General features: G+C 50.0%; 1 protein-coding gene across 6 annotated transcripts in view; it reads right to left on the reverse strand.

Moving 5' to 3' along the window:
• LOC118235809 (spectrin beta chain, non-erythrocytic 1-like) overlaps window positions 1–22,867 on the reverse strand; it is a 68,790-nt gene that overhangs the window by 11,540 nt on the left and 34,383 nt on the right. For all 6 annotated transcript variants that reach the window (XM_035433643.1, XM_035433641.1, XM_035433639.1 and 3 more), the window contains 26 exons: window positions 15,953–16,104; window positions 15,368–15,541; window positions 15,080–15,171; window positions 14,879–14,959; window positions 13,966–14,081; window positions 13,123–13,235; window positions 12,819–13,006; window positions 12,479–12,596; window positions 11,635–11,793; window positions 10,286–10,588; window positions 9,202–9,355; window positions 8,043–8,437; window positions 7,560–7,823; window positions 6,715–6,926; window positions 6,246–6,383; window positions 5,781–6,000; window positions 4,733–5,269; window positions 4,285–4,487; window positions 3,620–3,710; window positions 3,156–3,302; window positions 2,499–2,762; window positions 2,014–2,238; window positions 1,835–1,924; window positions 1,269–1,538; window positions 805–935; window positions 295–499 (listed from right to left, as the gene is read on the reverse strand). In XM_035433643.1, coding sequence (XP_035289534.1) covers window positions 295–499; window positions 805–935; window positions 1,269–1,538; window positions 1,835–1,924; window positions 2,014–2,238; window positions 2,499–2,762; window positions 3,156–3,302; window positions 3,620–3,710; window positions 4,285–4,487; window positions 4,733–5,269; window positions 5,781–6,000; window positions 6,246–6,383; window positions 6,715–6,926; window positions 7,560–7,823; window positions 8,043–8,437; window positions 9,202–9,355; window positions 10,286–10,588; window positions 11,635–11,793; window positions 12,479–12,596; window positions 12,819–13,006; window positions 13,123–13,235; window positions 13,966–14,081; window positions 14,879–14,959; window positions 15,080–15,171; window positions 15,368–15,541; window positions 15,953–16,104 — 5,042 coding nt within the window. The remainder of the gene's footprint in view (window positions 1–294; window positions 500–804; window positions 936–1,268; window positions 1,539–1,834; window positions 1,925–2,013; window positions 2,239–2,498; window positions 2,763–3,155; window positions 3,303–3,619; window positions 3,711–4,284; window positions 4,488–4,732; window positions 5,270–5,780; window positions 6,001–6,245; window positions 6,384–6,714; window positions 6,927–7,559; window positions 7,824–8,042; window positions 8,438–9,201; window positions 9,356–10,285; window positions 10,589–11,634; window positions 11,794–12,478; window positions 12,597–12,818; window positions 13,007–13,122; window positions 13,236–13,965; window positions 14,082–14,878; window positions 14,960–15,079; window positions 15,172–15,367; window positions 15,542–15,952; window positions 16,105–22,867) is intronic.

Consider the following 22,867-nt stretch of genomic DNA (forward strand, 5'->3'; position numbering starts at 1 on the left):
AACAGTGTTGCTAGCATTCATGCTATGCAAACGCAATGCCGTAAGCCGCACAAAATTACTTGTGTTATACCAAAGTGCCTTTAAGACATGGCCGACACTGTCGCCCAGTAGGAGCCGACAGGACGGCATGGGAAATTACAGCCGAGCTGAGCCGAGCCGAGCCGAGCCGAGCCGAGCCGAGCCGAGCCGAGCCGAGCCGGGCCGGGCCGGGCCGGGCCGGGCCGAGCCGAACCGAGCCGAGCCGAGCCGAGCCGAGCCGAGCCGAACTGGGCCGCTGAGAGAGCAGAGCCGTACCGTGACGTGCTCGTAGTCCTGGCCCAGCTCGTGGGACCCGGCCACCACCTCCCTCTCAGCGATCCACTGCTCCAGGTCGTCCACCTCCCTCTTCAGCTGAGTCAGCCTCAGCCTCTCCTGCAGACGACCCCGCCGCTCCTCCGCCAGGTCCTTCAGCCCCGCGTACAGCTTGTCCACCTGGGCTTGCCGTAGAGTGATCCGCTCGCTTTGGAATGAGGATTAGGACATGTCCCGGTCATGCCATAGCGAACAAATGCCATTTTTCTTAAAGTATTCAGGTTGCCAATCAACAGAGACAGTAGAGAGTTGGGAATCTTAGGAATGGGTGGAGCTCTAGTCCTATGTTGTAACAGTAACATACTTTGATTGGTTAGAAAACATGAGTGACTGAAAACTCTTTGCAGCTCCTCCCATTACATGGTTCAAGAAGGCTAATTTGCACTACTGATCAATCGATGCTTTGAACATGCTTCTGGGTTTCAGTCCCTGCACACCCTGAATCCCGCTCACCTCTCAGGGTGCTCGCTGGTCACCATGAGCCGGCTGCTGTTGGCCAGCTGGTGGATGGTCTGGGCGTAGTCCTCCAGGGCCTGCTCCAGGATCTGGTGCTTCTTCACCATCACCACTGCGCTCTGTTCATCCTGTGTGCACATAAAACACGCAGACACACACACACACGTACAGACACAGATGCCATAATAAATACACAGCAGACACAAATAGATGCAATTTCCACAAGTAATAAACCCATTACCCATAATCACACATGCAGTGGGCTCCATAATGTGGGGGACTATGCATAAAAGTGCTCTAATTTGTACACCTTTAATAAAAACTGAGAAAGTGCACTTTAACCAGATGTGAATCGTTTGATTACAAATCTGAAATTGAGGAGTACAGAGCCAAACATTATGGAGCTCACTGTACACACACGCAGTGCATGTCCGCACGCATAGACACACACAAACGGTCACCTTGGCCTTCTCCTCTGACATCATGTGCAGCTCCTGCTCTCCCATCCAGGCCTCTGCCTCGGCCACGTCGGCGTAGAACTGCTGGGCGCGGTGAGACTCCTCCAGGCGCCCGCGCCGCTGATCCGTCTCGGCGATCAGCTGGGCCCAGGACTCCTGCAGATCCAGCAGGCGGCCCTCCACCCCGTCCGTCTCCTCCTGCCCCGGGCCCGTGGAGCGCCTGTGGATGTCATCGATGCGGGGCTGGTGCCCCTGGATCTCCTTCTGCAGGGTCTGGGAGAGGAGGGCAACCAGGAAGTGAGGGTACTGAGGTCTCAGGATTACAGGCAAACAGCCCAACAGTGCTTTTCCTCAACAGGCTTCCATCATTTTCGTTCCCCATCCCACAGTTTTTTGAAATGTAGTTCCACACTACAAGGTCTTAACCATGGCACGTGTACTGTTTTACATGCTGAAAATTCTGTAGGTTGTTTATACATCTGTACTCTTCACCAGAAAAATGAACCAACTTTGCTTGAGAGTCCAGCAGTTCTCTCGCTGCTGCTTACTATCCCCTCAGCCCTCCATACCTGGTTCTTCTTGATGAGCAGCTGCACGCTGGGCAGGTCTTTCCCGTGGTCCGTGGAGGTGGCCAGGGGCATTCTCTCCTTCACCCAGAGCTGGAGAGCCGAAACAGAAGGGCGCGACATTAGCGACCGCAAGTGAACCGCGCCGAGACCGGAATGACGGACAGGCGACGGCCGCTCACCAGCTCGTCCTCCAGGTCGCGGTTGAACTGGTGGCCCTCCTTGGAGGCCAGCAGCTGCTGCCGCCGCTGCTGCATGGGCTCGTGGATCTTGGAGAAGCTGTCGGCCACGCGCCTCTGCTGGCCGTCCACCTCCGCCAGGCCCGAGTCCTCCTGGGAGAGGGCCAGCGCCTGCGACTGCAGCGCCTGCACCTCCTTCTCCCGCACCTCCATCTGGTGCTCCAGCATCTGGGGGGAGGTGCACAAAGAGTTAGAGTTAGGGTTAGGGCTAAGCCTTCTCCTGCAATCCTGCCCCCCCCCCCCCACGTGACTACATACCCACTGTGGTAGGAATAGAGCTCTCTGCAAATGCACATTTTGCACTCCTTGTTTGAAAGGAGGAACTGCATCAGCATTTCCAATTAAACTACATCATCGTTTCCAAATAGCGTCGAGGGTACGCTATTTTGAAGGTTCTGGCAGTTCCTTCTCCCTCCCCTCTTGCTCACCTGGTGCTTCTTGAGCAGGATGTTGACGCTGGTCAGGTCCTTGCCATAGTCATCGCTCTGCAGCTGAGAGGACAGGTTCATCAGCCAGGAGTCCAGGGCTGAGCAGCTCTGCGTGAAGAGCTCCGCCCTGTTGGCGTCGAACAGGCACTGCGCCTTGGTCTGGGTGGTGGCCTCCAGCTCCTCCCACTGCGCCTGCAGGCCCGCCATCGTCTTCTTCACCACCGCGTCCAGCTCCGGCTTCTCGCTCACCAGAGCCTGCCCCTCCTGACAGGGGGTCGGACGGCGGATCGGATACAGCAGAGGGAGAGAGGAGACGTGGGAAACTGAGTCTCTTTCACATCATGTTGTTGGCTTGCCAAATCAGTTTCTGCTCTCATCATATGATAGTATGAACTTTTGGATGCCTTGTTCTGTCTGGAGAATAACAATGACTGAAAAATAATAAAGCAAACTGCACCCTGAATCTCTAGCCACCTATAAGAGGTCAGACTGGCAGGAGATCCAGTGCGTGGGAGTTTTTTTTCCCCATTTATTTTCATCATTTCAAAATAAGTCTGTCAGGTACTGCTGCGTCATGCATCTGTTCCGCATCGTTAGCCACGACCTGCATTATTCACGACTCTGTCTGAGCGCGTGCGACCGCAGCCCCTGCCGCACCTTGCCGATCTTGTCCAGCCAGTCCTTGTTGGAGGCCAGCTCGGCCATGAAGGCCTGGTGCTTCTGCCACTTGCTGTGGAGGTTCCTGGCCTCGTCGTACGACATGTCCTGGGCCGTCAGCATCTTCTCGTTGATCCAGAGCGTGAGCTGCGAGGAGAGACGGGGAGGAGGATTCAGGAGGCCGGCCAGGGCGGCACGGCGGAATCGGGACGGGGGGGGGGTTCTGAACCACCTCTGACTCAGCAGAAACGCTCGTCATCTCGCCGCGATTCCCGCTAAAACGCGTGAGTCATAGTGACAGCCTCTGCTGAACCCAGCGCACAGCCGCTCGCTCTCTCTGAGGTCAGGGCCACTGGCCCCTCATTTCCATAACTGTTCTCTAATGAAGTACCTGAACAAACAGATGCACAGGGCAGAAGACTGAGACTGGTTTTTGCTGACCACAAGCTTTCCCTTCTCTTTACCTCCTGTCCATCCTGCAGGAAGTGCTGCAGTTCGCGGTTGTCTTTCAGCTTGGCCAGTAGCGCACTGGCAACCTGTTTGTTCTTCTGATGTCTGAAAAGAGTGAAAGGAGGGAGACAGAAAGTCAGTGATGACAAGTGCGGAAAATAAATAGTTTAAGAAAATAAATGAACAATCCTGCCAATCTACTATTTGTTCAAACTTCGTCACGTCTGTGTCCTCCCTGCCACATGCGCCTCTGTCCTCAATCAGGATTATACTTTTATTTAGGCCCTTATCAGACTTTATCAGTTCTTACACACAGACACACCCATACACACAGCTTTAGGCAGTGGAGTGTTGATGATGGTGAGGGTTGTGACTGACAGTAGTAGTCAGACCTCGCTTTCACACACCTCGCTATCTCCCCTGTATTACACACACCTCTGCCCTATATCACACATTGACTAGCTGTTCCATACACTTCCATCCCCTCCCTGTCCCACATTACTTATCCCCTATGTTAGTGCTTCTCACCCTCTCTGTATCACACAGCTCTCTGCCCATCAGGCTCTGCCTTTCTTCCCAGCCATCCCTCACTCATGTACCTCTTCAGTAGCTCTCTCTATCACTCTCTTTCCCTCCCCCACTCTCTCACTCTCTCACCCTCATCCCCCCTCGCCCTCACCTCTCTTTAATGGAGTCGGCCTTCTCCTGAATCTTGTCAGAGTTGGTGTTGAGGTCGCTGACCAGGCGGAGTCCGGAATCCACTACTCCATTGATCTTCTCCTCGCTGGCCTCCATGGTGGTCATGAAATCCTCATGTTTTTTGATGGCCTCTTCTGCCCCCTGGAGGCTGGAGGGCATCTCCGTGTGGGACAGGACATACTCCTGCAGGGGAGAGTGATGGTCAGGGGCTAAGTATTTGTCGACTCCACTACTCTCCTATATATCTACTACTACCTGTATATCACCGACTACATCCCTGCTAACCACCCCCTCACAAACCTGGTTAAAGCAGCCCGAGCTCTGGCTCACCACCCCCTCATCACTTGGTTAAGGTAGCCCTACCCTGATTCACCACTGGTTAAGGTAGCCCTAGCCCTGGTAGCCCGGTTCACCACGCCCGCGCTCACCTGGTTGTTGAGGAAGCCCTCGGCCTGCTTCACGTCCCTGAGGAAGGTCTGGAAGTCGAAGGCCTGGGCCAGCAGGCTGTGGCGGTTCTCCCACATGCGGCGCAGCTCGTGCCAGCCCGTGTCCAGCGCCTGCAGCCTCTGCGCCAGGAACATGTGCTGGGCGTCCGTCTGGCCCTGGGTCACCTCCTCGCCCACCGCCCGCATCTTCTCGTAGTCCTCCTTGTAGTTGTCCACCTCGTTCTTGATGCCCTCGTGCTGCGTGAGCAGCTTCTCGGCCTCGGCCAGGGAGGTGGGGATGTCCTCGGAGGCCACGGCCGTCATGGTGCGCGACAGCCAGGACTGGAAGTCGTCCAGGTCCCTCAGGAAGCCCTGCAGCTTGCTGGCCTCGCCCAGGCTCTCCTCCCGCCGCTTCATGGTGGCGTTCAGCTCCTCCCACACCTCCTGGATCCCCCCGAGCCGGGCCTGGGTCTCCTGGGCCTGGTCCGGGTGCTCCTTGGCCAGCTTCTTGGCCTCCTTACGCAAGTCATCTAACTTTCCCTAAAAGAAAAAACAAGGAATAATTATCGTTAAAATGGCGACATGAGGTACTCAGTGGCTCATCCTGTTAAGGCACTGTTTTAGTGCAAGGATGCATCCTACAGCCCGTAATGAATCCGGACTGTGCTGGTGCCCATTGTGCACGCTGACAGTGTCTTGATGAACTTGTCTTGATGTTCACCAGTTGATCTGCAGACAGACTGTCTTCCTCTGATTCACGTCTGTACAAGAGTTGCTAACTACAGTGTGATCACAGTCAGCGGCTGACATCACACGCTTTTGAGGAGAGCACATGTTTGGCTGCGCTCTCCGGAATGGAAATAGCTGAATAAATACATTTGAGCATCCCAAATTGTGGGGAGAGCATAAACAAATGCAGACAAGGACCGAAATGCATTGTTACCTTACAATGAAAATTCTTTGGATAGTTTAATGCAAAGCTGTGCTATAAAGCCAGGTAATGTCCTTGGCTGAACAGCATGTGACATGAGTGCTGAGAGATGCAGTGCACCTGAATGGCCTCTAGGTCGCGCTCCATGCCCGTGAGCTTGCGCTGCAGGGCCATGACCCCGGCCAGGTCGTTGCCCAGGCTCTGCGTGGACTCGATGACTTTGGTCTTCTCCTTCATCCAGCTCTGGATCTCGTTGCACTCCAGGTGGTAGTTCTGGATGTTGAGCGCTGACTCCAGGGCCTGCTTCCTCTTGTCTGCCAGCCGCTCAAACTCCTTCCACCTGGGGAGGGAAGGAGAGGGCAAACGTCAGGACGTCAGAGGGCAAACGCAGGTCTTTTCATGTTACATGTAAATGTGAAAAGTGTGTGTGTGTGCGTCTTTGTGTGTCTCTTAGCGTGTGTGTGTGTGTGTGTTTGTGTCTCTTTCTGTGTGTGTGTTTGTGTCTCTTTCTGTGTGATTGTGTGTGTGTCTCTTAGTGCGTGTGTATGTGTGTGTGCGTGTGTCTTTGTGTGCGGGGGTGTGTACCTGTCATTGAGCTGGTCCTGAGTCTGGTGAATCTGCCCTTTGCTGCGGTGGTCTGAGGCGAGTAGCTGCTTTGCCACTTGGTTCACGTCAGAGATTCGGGTGCCCATGTTATTCATCTCAGTCTCCAGAGTCTCGAATCTGGAAGCACGCAGACACAAACACAGATGCACAAGCAAAATAATAAGTATTACCCCCCCTCCCGTTCTCTGTGATAACAACAGGAGGCCTGGAGATGACAAACAGCTTCCAGTCCAGCACACGTCTCTACCACCCATTCCCTCCCATCTGTCTTTCCCTCCCTCCCCCGCTTTTTGGGAATAATTCCAGATCCTCCACCTTTCCCCGTCTCTCTCTCTTCTGTCCTGCCACCTTATTCTCTCTTTCCTTCCCTCTAGTCCTCTCCACCCTTTCCTCAGCAGGTCTGCCCCAGGACATCTCTCTCTCTCTCTCTTCCCCCCTCCATCCTCACCTCTGCTGCACCACCTCCAGGTCCTCCAGCTTGCTTGGGATCTCCATTGCGTCCAGCCACTGCTCCTTCTCCCCCACCCAGAGCTGGCAGGCGTCGCCCTCGCTGAACATGCGGTAGAGAGCCAGCGCCCCCTCCAGGGCCTGGCGCCGCGACGCCGACAGGGACTCCAGCTCCTCGTAGCGCTGCTCGATGGCGGGGAGACGGCCCTCCACCTGGAACCGAGCGAAAGACCTCAATCCCATCGCCTATTTCATCTGTCCTCGTCTCCTCTGTCCTCGCCCGACCCGGAAATCGATCCAGGTCCATCTTTAGGGGCATTCCAACCCGTTAAATGCTCCTTGAGGGAGCTAGGAGAGAGACACTAGGAGGCTCCCGAAGGATGCTTGAGCAAGGAAACACGAGTACATTCTTTGCAGAGGTGTTTTTTTCAGAAAGTGTGACGTACAATGATAAACCTATGGATCCACCTCTCCCTATCTGCCATGTCCGTAACTGAACTGACACTTGAAAGAGCAAGGATGTTCCATTTGCCTAAAACACATTTCCTGGATTCCACCGTCACAACAAACATCCTCTGCTTAGCACCCAGCAGGGAGTAGGGTTTCATTCAGCCAGTGATCTTCTGGCTACTGCTGCCTTGGCTCTGATGTACTGGAGTCTCAGGCTACCGATGAAAGATATGCCTTTCTGCTGATGAGTGCAAGCTCTCCTGTAGTACTATGTAGCCTGTCGAGTGTAAGACAGGGACTCCTAGACTCAGGGTCTAGGTGCCACAGCGGTGGCCAAAGGGGCACACTAAAGCATTCCATACTGAGACTGGGGGCAAGAGCGTCACGCAGGCTGACCTGAGGGGAGCGGGCGTAGGCCGAGGGCAGGCCCAGGGCCTGCTCGTGCAGCGAGTCGATCAGGTTGCGGTGGCTCTGGATCTCCTCCTCCACCTCGCGCTGCTTGCGGGCCAGCGTCTGGGTGGAGAACTCGTCGTGCCCCACCTCCTGGCTGGACACCCGCCGCAGGGTCTCCATGATCCAGGCCTCCATGTCGTTAGCGTCCGTCTGGAACTGGTGCAGAGCCACCGCCTCCTTCAGACGCTGCTCTCTCAACTGGGATGCCTGGAGAGAGAGGGAGAGAGAGAGAGAGAGAGAGAAAGATCTGGTTACATATGCAGAAGAATGATCATAATGATCACTTCATCTGATGATACCAATACCCAATACCTAATGACCTTCCCATCCCCAAAACTCTCCCCAACCCCCCACATCCTCCCCACTTTCTGCTCCTCCCACCTTCCACATCCCAACTCGTAACCCTTCCCCTTCCTCCATCCCTACCTCTTCCAAGTGCGCCCACTGCGCACGGACGTCCCGGATTCTCTCGGTGACCTCCTGGGCGCCGAAGTGGCCCTCCCGCACCAGGGCGTCGCCGGCGGCGATGCTGTGGCCCAGGGGGCCGTAGCGGGCGGCCATCTCGTCCCTGAAGGCCTCGTGCTTGCTGAGCAGGTGCAGGGCGGAGGTGAGGTCGCGCCCGCAGTCCCCGCCCGCCAGGATCTGCTCCTGCTCGCGGATCCAGGCCGCCTCCTCGCCCAGCTCCCACAGGAACTGCCAGAGGCGGCGCGAGTCCTCCAGCCGCGCCCGCCGCCCGCCCGCCAGGTGCCCCAGCTCCTCGTACGCCCGTCCCAGCAGGGCCACCTTCTCGCTCACCAGAGCCGGCTCGCACGGCTTGTAGCCTGAGAGAGAGAGAGAGAGAGAGCAGGACCAGGGGGAACTGAGTGAGCTGCAACTCTTACACCGGTTTAACCCCTTTTAACCCCTCAGTCAGTTAAAGACAATTAGTATTAAATACCAGTGTCTAATTGTAGGAATAGTAATTGAAGTAACACTTGCATTATTTATTAGATGCAAGTGTCCACTGGGGATTATAAGACCTTTCGACTTTTTCTCTGTAGGCCTATCTGACACTCCTCTGTTGGTCTCGGACAGCACACATGAATACATGCTCTCCTCCGAAGCTGCTAGCTCTTTCGCTATGCTGAGCCGCATCGCTAGGGTGAGGGGGCCCCCCCATATGCAGCTGACCAGAGCGGGTCGCAGGTGCACACTGAGACACGCCGTCCCATTGGCTGAAACTGAGCCTAATTGGGTGGTGCTACAATTATGTGCTACCCTGCAGGGCTGCCAGCAACAGTCTGGCAAAGTCTGGATTTGACACTAGACAATGGGGTGCATCCAAACATTTGAACAGCCTCTTAACAGCAGGAGCCACCAGCACCAATTACTCTAAGCTCTGTAACTGCTTAAAGACCACAGTGTGCCCAATTGCCACACTGAAGACAAACTGCCTCTCTGCTAGAGCAGACAGCTGTTTGCATGCAGGAGGATGTCTGGATGTGTGTGTGTGTGTGTGTGTGTTGTGTATATGTGTGTGCGTGTGTGTGTGTGTATATGTGTGTGTGTGTGTGTGTATGTGTGTGTGTGTGTGTGTGAAACTCACTCTGCTCGGTGCTGGTGAAGCGCAGGGCGGAGGCCTGAACCCCGCGGATGCGCTCTGCCTGGGCGGAGATGTCCGCCTCCACCAGCGTGTGCGTCTGCAGAAGATCGTCCACGTCGTGCAGGTGCTTCCCGCAGTCCTGGGACTGCAGCCGGCCCTGGGGGGGGCGGGGACAGGGGGGCACACACAGGGTTTTAAGGAGTGACAGCATGACTGAGTGACAGTAGCGGCAGTATGACTGTGTGACAGTATGATTGAGTGACAGTATGACTGAGTGACAGAATGATTGAATGACAGTATGAGCTTTATATGATTCCACTATGACTTGTGGATCTTTCTGCGATTGCAGCCATTTTCTAAAGAAGAAAGACATACAATTTTTTCAGGTAGACCGTTGATTTTTTACCGATGACAAACTTCTAACTGAGAAACTGTGCTAATTTTGGACAGATACTGAGATGTATATTTTAAAGAACTTTCTCAGCTGTGATGACTCACTGGCATTTAGCTGAATCACCAGCTGTCCCAAAATAAGAACAAGGAAAACAAAGGATTCAACTTAACACCAGAGCTAACAAACGCTATGGAAAACCTGTGGGTTTTTTTGGAACACAGCCACACTGCTTTTCCCTGTCCTTACATGAGCCCTCGCTTCTGGCAGTCTACTTGGCCTTGTTGTAGGGCCAGAGCAGGTGTGTGGTCATGTTAAATCAATTTCAAAAAGTTGGCAGATCCTGACTGCCCTTACAGAAGTGAAATATAATCTAATATTCTGATTAATACCCTTCACGGCAATGTACTTCTTAAAAATATATTACAATAACTGAAATCTTTAAATAATTTGTATATTTGTCCATGTATTGTGAAGTTTTCTCAATCAATATGGCTATTGTATTTGTTTTATTTCAATATATAGCAGTATACTTAATTTATGTAAGGGTCCACCGACACACACACTTGGTTTCTCTAGCGGAGCTGTACACTCTGATTGGTTTCTCTAGTAGAGCTCTACACTCTGATTGGTTTCCCTAGCGGAGCTGTGAGGTCAGAGGCGGTGCCCAGCTGCAGTGACGGCGCCCGTGCTCACCTTCATGTCTCCCATCCAGTCCATGATGTATCTCATCTCCTGCATCAGCCGCTGCAGGTCCCTGTGGGCGGCCAGCCTCTCCCTGCGGGCGGCCAGCAGCTCCTTCAGGTACTCCCAGAGGCGCAGCACGTTGTCGCGGCGCGCCAGCACCCGCCGCACCTCGTGGTATCCCTCCGCCTCCAGCTCCCGCGCCACCGCCTCCACGGCCGCCACGCGCTCCCCGTACGCCCCGATGTCCGTCTCGATGGCCTCGTGCTTCCGCGTGGCCGCCTCCACCGCGCTCAGGTCGATGCCGAAGTTGTCCTGCGCGTGCGCGGGGCAGGGGGTGGAGGCAATGGTGAGGGATTTTCGATTATTTCACAGATCGAACGATCACACGATTAGCTCGATTCCAAATTGGGAAGAGTCTATTTTCAGAACGGACAAAGTACCCAAGCTTTTCCATCATAATAAAGTCTTAAAACTTAGCCTATCGTATCAATAAATCAGCGAATTTTATTTTCTCACAACTAAATTTATTTTTCTTCTTTTATTTAACTCACAAATGTTGCGCGCCAACATACAATGGTTTGTCTGAATATTCAATTCCGACTGGCAGGAATGAGTGCAGTATTCTTCTGTACACGCCTGCTATGAAGTAGCGCCTGAAAAAGTTCAATCACCATTCTAAATTAATGCGTATTGGTCAGACTCGATAAATAAAGTGGAAATTTGTAAGAGCAAGCAAGTCAACAGTTTCAATATCATATTTGCAACAGTGTCAGCTGATGTCAATTAATGACTGTATAGAGTAGCTAATCTAGTTAAAAGCTTAACTACATTTACAGTTTAGCCTGTTTCAAATATAATTCGGTAGTTGGCCCGCTGATTGGTGATAACAAACATGCTGTGAGACTATTTTGACCTGACTGAGGTCCTCGTTGCTAAGTGGTATATGGTATAGGTTATCTGAGCTGATTCAGATGCAAACATAAAATTCTGAACTCAGGACTGTCAGTGAATGAAAGAATCACGTTTGAGGTAACAGCGAAAAATGACGACGCTCAATTCTTTCATAGCGCTTACTGTGTGCAACAATACACTGCCTACTCCCTCATTCCACCAACTCGTGAATAGAGAGAATCTTCTAAATATAGCCATGTGTTCCCTGCTGTAGTCAACATGATTGTTCTCATTAGTTTTAATTTCACATTTGAACATGATCACTCACTGGCAAGAAAAAACATGACATTTAAACTGCTCTCCTAATCAAAACAAGCTTCAATGGCCCTATTGTCAGCAGCATTAAATATTAACGGCGTCGGGTGCGAAAGACAAAAGAGTATCCCGCTGCTGGTTGCTGTGCGTACCTGAGAGACGAGGCGCTGGTTCTCGCTCAGCCAAGTCTCCCTCATGGCCGCCTTGCGGTCGAAACGCGCCGCCAGCATCTCCAGCTTCTCCTGGCGAATCAGCTCGTTGCGCAGCGCCAGCTCCCGCTCGTGCTCCGCCTTCTCCAGGCGTTCCCACGCCTGACGGAACCAATCACAGCAGCAGCACGTCAAGGCCACGCCCTGCTCTTCCAAATCTTTTTACTCAAATAGTAAATCAGAGCAAATCAACAGCAGAAGTGAATGCAATATCCTTCCATGTTCTGTAACATCTACAGCAGTGGTTCCCAGGCCAGTTCCTGGAGATTTACTGTATCTACTGTAATTATTTCTGTAGTTCTATGTGAGAATAATCCTTACTGTAGAACCTGTATACAGTAGGTAGCTGTAGATCTGCAAAGCATTCTGGTCAAAATTTGATGGCGGGTGAAACTTAAAATAATAAATCTTAACACAGTAATAGGCCTGTTTGACTGCCAAAGTTTCCCAGCCGCAAAAGGCTATGCTAACTTTGCTGTACTTAAAATTTGGGTTATTTTCAGCATTGATTTTGTCTACAATAGTGTTTGCCATCACATCGATTGATTATGGACTTCTTTCATGCCCTGCTTTGCACTGTAGTCTACACTGAATTGCTGCAATAATACTAACAAAAATAAATACATTTAATTGCAACTGTTGAAAAAAAGATCACAGTTTCACACGGGGCTGGGAACCCCTGCACTACAGCCAATCGCAGTGTGGGTTGCGCGTCATGCTGCGGTGGGAACAGGGAACAGAATCTCCTCAGCTTTCATGGCACTTTCCACAGTCACGACCACAGCACCTTGTTAATGTCAGAGATGAGCTTGCCCTCCCTGGGCATGTAGACCTTCTGATTGTTGGCCCTCATTTTGCTTTGGATGGTGAACAGCAAGACCTCCAGATTTCCCTTTTCTGTAAACCTGCAGCACACACACACACACACACACACACACACAGACACACACCACGTATTAGCAATGTTTCTCAAGTCACCAACAACCCCATCCACGGAGACGTTGCCCACAGTGTATACGCAACCCAATTTCAGTTCTCTTTATGGGATTCTGTTCCTCCCTGCCCTGTCCTAGTTCCCTTCCCTCAGCCCCTAACTGCCCCTCCCGGTCTCGCCGGCAGGTCCTCACTTGGGCGGCTTCTCCACGGTGCGGTAGGTGTTGAAGGCCTGCAGCTGGTTCTGCACTCCGCTCAGGGAGTTGGCCAGCTGCCGGTCGTTGAGGGTGAAGATGGTCTGCTCGATCCACTGCAGCAGCTCTGATGCCAGGGTCTCGTATTTCTCAATCAGCTGGTCCGCCTCGATGGCGTAGTCCAGCACCTGGGCCACAGACAGGCAGGACTTCATTAGCAGGGAGCAGCGAGCACGTCACTACCGCAGGGTGCACATCCCGCACAAGCACACACACGAAACGGGCGATACACCTCAGGCCTCACCTTGCCAATCCTCTTGCCCTCCACAGCAAGGGCCTTCATCTTAGAGAAGTAGTGGTAGTAGGTGGCCACGTAGGTGATGATGGACTTCTCATCCGGGTGATCGACGTTGACATCTACACAGTGAGAAGGACTTAGTCAGTGAAGCTTCAGAGCAGAGATTTCTCTCCCTCACCACAACATACCTCTCACTCTAAAACAGGGCTGTCTACACTACCTAATCTGTTTCCACCGACAGCTCAGGAATCTCACCCAAGTGACACTAAGCATGGATTCGGGTCTGAGTTCTGTTATCAGCTCCCATGAATAACCCTTCTGTCCAACCCCAGTCTTTCAGACAGGCCCCTATTCTTACTTTAGAGAAGATGTAACTGGTTCCTGTAATCCTCCTGCACTCCTAAAAGAAATGTTTTATTGGAAACTATGGAACTTTGAGCCTCTCTGTAGTCTTTTTCCCTCTCATTTTTCATACTAATTTTAAATGCCCGATTACAACTTGTAGACCCATTCCATTGCTTTGGGACTCTGTTCCAACACCCCTATTCCACTGCTTCAACACCCAATTATGAGACTAGCACCTATAGTCCAAAACTGGTGAAACCAGCTGACCACTTCCTTTTATATTGCAGCTAATGCAGACATTCCTTCAAGATGTGCACCCCCCTAAAGTCAGCATGGTATGGTCCGGCTTTGATCCAGGCCGTGTGAGGCATCACCGAACCGCGCGCTTTAATAGGAGCACACATTTGGGCAAGAGGCTTTCAGCCTGTTGTGCCAAAAGGACGAGGGCACAGCAGTTGCAGAGAGCAGGGCAGAGGGGGGAAGGGTCGGGCAGCGGGCACTCACCCTCAGGGTCCAGCAGCTTGGTGAGCCCCAGCTCCTTCTCCGCCACGTTGAAAGCATTCTGAAGGTTGTAGTGGGCGTTGGACCTCTTCAGGGTGTCAAACTCAATCAGGTCGGGTCTGGGTGGAAGAAGGTTTTATCATGAAAACTGAGAATGTTTCCGTATTTAGTGCACAATCAGCGTCGTTCACCTGAAATATCTTGATTTCGTCAATGGAATTAAGACATTTTACAGCCAATGAAAATACACAGTAGGGCAAATATAACTCCATAGCCTACACATCACTTGATGCTATCAGCAGGGAAACCTGATTTGATTTCGACTTCATTTAGAGTCACTGACAGTCCTGATTGAATACACGACTATACCTCCACCCTCAGGCATCGGGTACTGAAAGCAGAACTATTGTCATCTATTTAAACAAACTGACTCATTTTGTTTGGTACTTTCACTAAAATGCTTTTGATTTGGCCAGCTGGAGGCATCACTACATTACTTCATGCTAGTATCCTCCTACAGTCAAGCACCACCAAGCAGCAGAGACAGCTTTCCAGTCACAGTTTCTGGCATTTTCATTAAACCAAACGTGGGAAAAGGTGTTCTGTTGTCAAAATCTGTTTTTCAAGGTTTCTTTTCAAAACGATTCCACCCATGCTGCAGGTACTTGTAAGAAAGCACGGCTTCAAATAGAAATAAACCCCAGTGATACAGCAGTCACAGAATTCAGTGGTCTGAGTAATAACAGCTTTTCCCGGCTGCAGTGGATGGTGCTCACTTGGGTGTTGTCAACCGTTAAGGGGACAGCTTATACAAGAATGATTGCTCTTCGCTGGAAATATGGCCTACAGGATATAGGGAGTTTTATTGACCTGGACCCGAGAGGGACAAACATATAAACACACACACACTCGTTACCTGTGCTTGTGCACGATAGCATTGAAGGCAAGGCCATCCCTCCAGCTGGTTGTGAAGTTGTGAACATTGACATTCTGGTACCTGCAGAGAAATGTCTCAGCATCAGTAGTGTTGTTTCGGTGGTGGCACACATTAACCTTCAATGGCCATGCATCACCTAATCTTTTAATCGCTCCCCTTCACATCCCTCCCCCCTCTTACCCTGCAGTCTTCATCTGGCACCACAGCAGCAGGGCGTCTTTTGCTGACTTCTTCTCCTTGTTGTCCTCCGTCTCCACGCTGATGTCCTGGATCTGCAGGCAGAAGACATTTCCAGCCCAGACTTACATGCAGTGATCCAGTCAAGATTTACACTTCAAAAAAACCACAGTAATAACTCTTCAGCCATTAAATTGCACTGATATGTGCCTCTACGCATCCCAGTGCTGACATCTTGACCCTGAGTAGGGGCCTGGGTGGGGAGGGGTCCGAAACAGTGTGAGCCAGTACCTGGAAGCGCAGGATTATGGTCCATATAAGACCCAGGGTGAGGCGGTGGTTCCCATCCACAATGTCATGGGAGCCCATGTTCTCCAGGTGGACCTTCTGCTCCTTGAGGAACTGCAGGGCCTTGTCCACGTTCTCCAGGCAGTGGATCCGCATGCGACCCTTAGTAGGCTTGGGCTGGGGGAGGGGGGGGGGGGGGGGGGGGGGGGAGGTGAGACAAGGGCAAAACAATTAATGTCATTGGATGACAATTCTCAGTTCTCTTGTTCCCTAGAGCAGGTGTCGTGTGAGGACAGAATGATGATATTAATAGAATATTAATTGAATATTATATTAATAGAAGGACACACACACACACCCACACACACGTGTGCACACACAAACAGATGCACACACGTGCACACACACACACACACACAAACAGACGCACGCACGCCCACACAAACGTGCTCCCACACACACACACACAGACACACAGACACACACATACACACACACACACACACGTGCGCACACACACACACACACACACACACGTGCGCCCACACACACACACACACACACACAGCGTTACAGCACAGTACGGACCAGCTGTTCGCTGGACAGCACTTCCAGCAGGCGGATGAGCATGCGTCCGTCGCGCAGGTCGGTGTACAGGTCCCCGATGCGGCAGGTGACTCGGCCCAGGTGGGAGTTCACCCACTTGGTGAAGGTCTTCTTCTGCACCGCCTCCCGCTCGTCTGAAAGAGAGGGGGCAGGGGGCGGAGTCAGCAATGAGGCCGCAGGCCGACCAGCAGATCAGATGAACCACTGGGAAATGCCTTCCGTATGTCAAAACGAATTTCACAGCAATTCACATTTTCATTATCTCATCAGAAACATCCTTCATGAATATTTAAGAAAATCAATGGAAGCATTGATTCAACTTCCAAGTGAGCTTAAAATAGTAAAAACAAGTGATAACTAGAAGATGACACTCAGAACAGCACATACTTCCGCCAACACAATGCAATTGTCAAGACACGCCAGTTCCACATGTCAGATATTCATCAAAGTGTAATTTCTTCCATGCAGTTCACATCAGGAGATGCATGCATTTTCATGACTGTATCTCAAATTGAGCGTGAGATATGCCTTTTTAAATTGTAGTTGCTCTTAAGCATTTTAGTCAGTTATTGCAAAGTCATTTGGGCAATCAGCATCATATTTGTTTAGTGGCTGGAAATGAGTTCTGTAGCACCCCCCTGCTGACAGGAACACAGAGTTTCATGGTGTTACAAGAAATCCGTTCAGAACATACACGCCCTTTTTGCGAGAAGCCACGCCCACCGCCGCCGCCGCCTTTGGCCACATGGTGTGAAAAGCTACTCACTTCTTCCTTTTCCCCCTCATTAAACTTTCAAACAAAGTTTTGTGGTGTTACGTAAATCCGTTAAGAAGTTGTATGCCTTTTTGTAAAAATCCACGCCCCCCCCCTTTGGCCAATTTGTTAATCAGTTCTTCCTTGCCCCATGATCAAGCTTTTCCCAAAGTTTCGTGCCAATCCATTCATAACTTTTGGAGATATCCTGCTAACAGGCAGACAAACAGACAGACAGAAAGGGGTGAAAACAAGCCCCAGTCAGCTGTTGGAAGAAGTAATAAATTAAAATTATGCACTATATATCAAATTATGAAATAAAAAATAATTAAAAAATCATTTGATGTTTGTGCATTGGACATTAGGATCTTTGAGTTAGTGGCTTAGAGAAGGGTTTTCAGCCCAAGGAAAACTGTTGAGCTGCTGGCACTGCTGGGAGCTCTTTCAGAATAGTACCTGGACAGAAGCTCTAGATCAGTGCTCAGTTGACACACAGAATTCTGACAATGTTTATCCAACATCCTGGCAAACAAGGTAACGCTTCCAAAATGTTACTAGGACATTATAAAAATTTAATGTGTCAGCTGGGAATCTGGTACACAGAAAACATATTGACATATGGTGCAGTGAATAAGCAGCTCAACGTGTCACCTATGAGGTGACCTCATCACTTGGTCATGTGACTGTGTTGCCATCTAATTCCACTCAATGGCACACACCACTCAAGCGGTCCACAACTGGCTCAACTCCAACAGCCTTATGCTGCCAGGAAGTACACAATCATGCAGGTAATTGACTAGTACATGCACGTACAAACAATGCATAATTTATTTTTGCCGTTTTTCTTCCCTTGAGGCAGGAATAAGAGCAACAGTAATCCCTAAAACGCACATCCATTTATCTTCCAGGTTCTCTCATCAAAACAACTCAGGCTTCAAAATGTAACATTCCACTTCTCGACAGAAAATGCAATTCGGGAAAATACGGGTTTGTCAAGAGCAACAGGCAGAGCCATAGAGTTCCAATAAATCGCAGAGCGCATTTCTTGCTGTATTTTTGCCAAAAACAGCGGCACGCAAAATCAACCCCAAACAAATCTTACGGGATTTATAGCCCATCGACAGAGGAGGCGATGTGACCTCGCCATCGTCCGCAGCTGAGAGATGGGAAAGGAGCGGCGAGCAGAGGATGCAGTGGCGGGGCCCGTGAGGTCAGCAGAGCAGAAGGGCGGAGGTAAACCCCTTCACAGGTGGGTGGCTGGTTTTTAAGGCCGGAGCAGCTACCCCCGTGGCAGAGAGGCGGTAATCCTGATCTGATTTATGGCGGTACTACGGGGATTAGACGGCCACTCTGTGGGGATTTAGGAAGACCCCTTGCGGCACGCAGAGCCACCTCAATCAAACGCTGATGGGTTTGAGAAGCACACCCCCGAGACCCAGCAGCCATAAAAAACGAAGGACCCCAGACTGCTGCCCCTCACTGCCCTGTCCCAACATGGCCCCCTGTGCAAAGGTCTCACAGCCAGCTAGCACAAGCTTCTGTTCTGTTCTGCATTCAGCCCCAGAGCCTGGGACCCTTCTTTCCCTTTTTGAGCAGAGCTCTCCTGAGAACTTTGTGCAGGACAGGTAGGGTTTATTTATGCACTTACCTACACAGTACTGGTCATACACTGCCTTCAAAGTGCCTTTCAAATAAGATTACAACTACCTAATTCTTAACCCTTGACTTAAAGAGAGAGATAATCTGGTTAATGTGGCATCTCTGAGCTCACACCATCAGAATAAGAGGATAGCAGCAGCCGTGCCGCACTATGACTGACTAAAGTGGGTCTGGGCCTTGTTCCTACTTGGATGGCAGATCAGCTGGGAAAAGCAGGCTGCTGCCAGGCATTGCTATTGTGGGCCAGTAGAGGGCAGTCTTTCTACTGGACCAAGGAGAAAACCGATGACCCTTTTAAATAAGATGTCAAACTAAGGTTCTAATTCACTGCGGTGGTCATTAAAGAGCACTCCCCTATTTTCCTGTCAAAATACCCAATCTGTCTCTCAGTCCAGCCATCTGATCACCCCCCTGTTTAATTAGCAAATAAATCCCACCCTCTCCATTCCAGCTGACGTGTGGTGAGCATTATGTTTTAAAATGGCTGATGTGCATTACCCAGGTGGGTGCTACACACAGGCGGTGGTGGTTGAGTTGAATTCCCTCCCTTCACTGTAAAATGCTTTGAAGTAACAGTACACCTAAATCTGCGTAATTTTTCTCTTGCAGTATAATGTACACTGATTGCATACCAAAATAGAACAAGTACTTCATCAGTTAAAGTCATGTATACTTAATTGCATGCAACCTCTGTCCATAATTTTATTAAGTAAATCCTATTCATTTTTTTTGAGTGTAGAAGGCATTCAGATACAAGCACAGTGTTAAAAGATATGTTTTATAGTAGCTGAGCAATTTGGTCATAAGTTACTAGCAGCACATTTTTGCAACATTTTTTGCAACACCCACTATTTTGGAGTGTGTAAATATATATGTAGACAGCAGATTCAAATTACTCTACACTGAAAGGCAAAAATATGTATTTAGAGTTAGGGTGAGGTACCACTTCAGCAATTCATACAATGAAAGGGACAATATAAATGCAATATTCAGCTGTGATTGGACAGACGCTACATGTCTTATCAACATAACTTAAATTTCCCAGTAACAGAAATGGGTGACGTTAAAAAAAGCTGGACTGAAGAACAGACACCAGGACTGAAGACACGTACACACAAACGATACAATCAAATGGCTGTATAATCATATGCAGGGCTTCAAATTCAAACGGCTGTACTTCACTTCATTTTATTTTTGAAAGCCTGACAGGGCACCCTCTGGTCTGTTAACATCTAAAGTGCAGCAGCTATGTTTGCCAATAAACAAGTTTGCCAAGGGCCATTCTCAGTGCATGTCTCTCTGAGGCCAATCCTGTTGCCGTTTCCCTGTGAGCGTAAAAAAAGATACAAATTCTCCCCTTCGCTCCTCATTACAACCACAACATCCAAACCGACCCCAAATAGAACCGCAAAAAAATTTACCCAGGCCCTTTATCCTGACAAATTGCGACTGACCCTAGCACACAGCGTGTGACAAATAGAAAACCGCCTCTGGAATGTTCTTAAATCTTCACGTTGCACAAAGTTCTCACGCTGTTTACGCACCGCGGTGGAGGAAGGGCCGTGCGTCTTACGCAAATGATCAGATAGAGAGGGGCAATTAAGAAATAAATGAAATTCCTGGATGCGCGGCTTATCGTCCGTGAGACAGTTTTCCCGAGTCAGGCTATCAGGAAGATAGCGGCGCTAGCGGCGTTATCTGCTGGTGAGGACCGGCTCCCCCTGCAGCCTTGACCTCTCTCAGTCACAGCAGGCATTGAGCATTCCAGGCCAGATCTGTGCCAGACTGTGACCATGGATCTGCCCAGCCCACTTACTCCTGGAAACCATTAGCCCCATGGCGACCTGGCCCCACCCACACTACAGCTCACATTCAGTGGGTGTGTAGAGGTAGACGAAATAATGACACAACTTTGGGGTCAACAAATACAGCCTACAGAAGATTATACCTAGCATAGTGAGCCACCAGAGACAGATACAGGACTGTGGTGTGGGTAGAGCTTATGTTATAAGCTTGAGCATGGTGCTTTGCCACAAAGGCTGTTGCATTTAGTCTATAGGAACATATGTATAAACCTTAGCTGAGATAGCATAAGCCTGACTTGCTGTAGATTGTTTGAGTTCTGCACAGAAAACAGAGGTTAGAGAATACGAGAGGTCAACCCAAGAGCTTGTCAGTGCAGTTTACTGTGAGAGGTCAAAAAATGAGATGTACTGCCAGGCTTGGCTCTGTCCCCGCAGAGACCAGGTCTATCCCGAAAAAAAAAAACCCCAGTAGAAAGCAGTGAATATATGACCCTTTGTGGCTGACATCAGCGAATCTCAGCTGAATGCATTATCCTCCACGCTACAGACAGAGGTGACGCAGCCCTCCGCTGAGGTCAAGTTTCTGCCTTTCACTTTACACAATTAAAAGGTTTTCTCACGCGATGAAATCGATAAAGGAGACCGTCTTTCAGGGGCAGCAGCTGTGCTCTGAAGCACTTCCGATTCCTACGGCCCAAATTTGCAGAAAGTAGGGCGCTTAGCGAACACTGCTGTACGCACAACGAGCCGAGGCACCAGGCTACGACGTTCAGAGAGAAAACAGGAAAACAAAAACAAATCGGCAAAAGGTGAAGACGACAGAAGCGCGACAGACAAGGTGATACTGCACCATAGTCTTGGGGGGGGGAGCATCCTGTCATTTGCAGTTCACTGTAGCTGTAATCCCTAAATTGGTCCCTTGAAAAAAAGCAACAGAACAGACCCAAACTTGAATCACAGGCTCTTTCAATTCCTCTTTTCCTTTCTGACATGCAATCTTAGGTACTGGACAAAATTAACAACCAGGGATGATACTAGAAGATTCCAATCAGAAGTTCCACACTGAAGAACATCCAATGTATACCTTAATCTCACGAGCACTGCCGATCAGGGCTTCAGAAATCTTTAGATGATGTCAGATGAAATTGAGACTTTCAGGATTATGGCAAACAATAGATGTTTTGAAGCATAACAGCTTTTACCACAGAAAAACAAGCGAGATCAATTTCTGGTAATCCCAGTATCATTGTCACGACCAAGCGGCCAAAAACAGGCTGCGTTTTTGAAGCTCACTTCCTTGACCATGTGACCATGGCCCACTTTTCACCTGAAAATCATTCTGGAATGATTTTATTTTTGGGCATTTTATCCCTCCAAAGCAACTGTGTATCCCTTTACAAGCAGCAACCCAACTGAAGTGTTGTTTTTCACGCTGTTCTATAACCATGAGAGCTGCAATTCTCCAGGTTTGGAGTGAAACCTATCGCTTGATCACTCCGGCTGGATCGCCCTTGGCTGAAACAATATGGCACTGTAGAAACTCAACGTCCTCCCCCAGCCCCTAAAGAGAGGAATGATATTCAGCACAACAGTGTGGAAATTGTTACTAAAACCTTCAATGATTTACTCATTCTGCCTACCTTAAAATACACAGCTGAAAAAGGGAAAGTACTGAAACAAAGAAGGCATTCAGTTTAACCACTGTGACCTGGATTCAATCAAGAATTTGTCTTTAACTTTGACTCACTCACTCACTTATATCTTCATTAAAAAATCAGCAAATGAGTCTGAAACTAATGAAGAATAGTTTGATGATGGAAGGTTACTATTTCTTAGATTTATAGTTCAACAAATTATCCCCCCAACAAAAAAAACATTTGCAGACATTTATTAATTCCAAACAAAAGCATGTGTGCGTATGTTCGTAAGTAGGGATGAAGTCACATATTAATAATCTGACACACTTCTCTCACCTAAAAAAACACAGATAGGTGTCTTCTGCGGGAACAGAAGGAACAGGAATCCATGATCTGATGGTCCACAGATACACACACACATATACACACTAACACTGTTCTACACATGCTTTCCATTTGCCACAAGGACTAACTGTCCTTTGTTCCAGTCTTACAGGGTTAAATGACAGCAGTGAGAGAAGAGCAGGACCAGGACCAGAACCAGGACCAGAACAGTGTTTCCTGTTTCCTCGTGTTTAAACATACATCACTGTTACACTTTACAAACTACATCTCTCACATGGAAGGAAGGGTTCATCCACCCGCTTTGTTTAGGTTCCAGTCTCTGTGAAACGAACACCTCTAATTCTGAACCATCAAGTGTCAGACTAGCCTCTAAGCGATACGCACGAGCGCGCGCACACACACACACACACACTCAGGCAAAAACCCATACAATGGCGCCAATGCCGCGGCACTCTGGTGGGGAGTCAGCCTGCAGGGAGAGCCCAGTAAATGACACACCTGAGGAGGATTACAGCACTCAGCAGTCAGGGCCACATTCCAGGTGACGCTGGTCATGTCGCAACAGGTCCAGACCCTGAGGTAGCACGTTGGGGGGGGGTTGGGGGGAAGTCTAACACACCCCTGGCTATGGTCATCTCCTGTGACCAGGCCCTGTAATAATAGGTTCGTCATCCGAATACAATCCCAGTTGCCCAGT

The sequence above is a fragment of the Anguilla anguilla genome, chromosome 9 (assembly GCF_013347855.1).
Source record: "Anguilla anguilla isolate fAngAng1 chromosome 9, fAngAng1.pri, whole genome shotgun sequence".
NCBI classification, from domain to species: domain Eukaryota; kingdom Metazoa; phylum Chordata; class Actinopteri; order Anguilliformes; family Anguillidae; genus Anguilla; species Anguilla anguilla.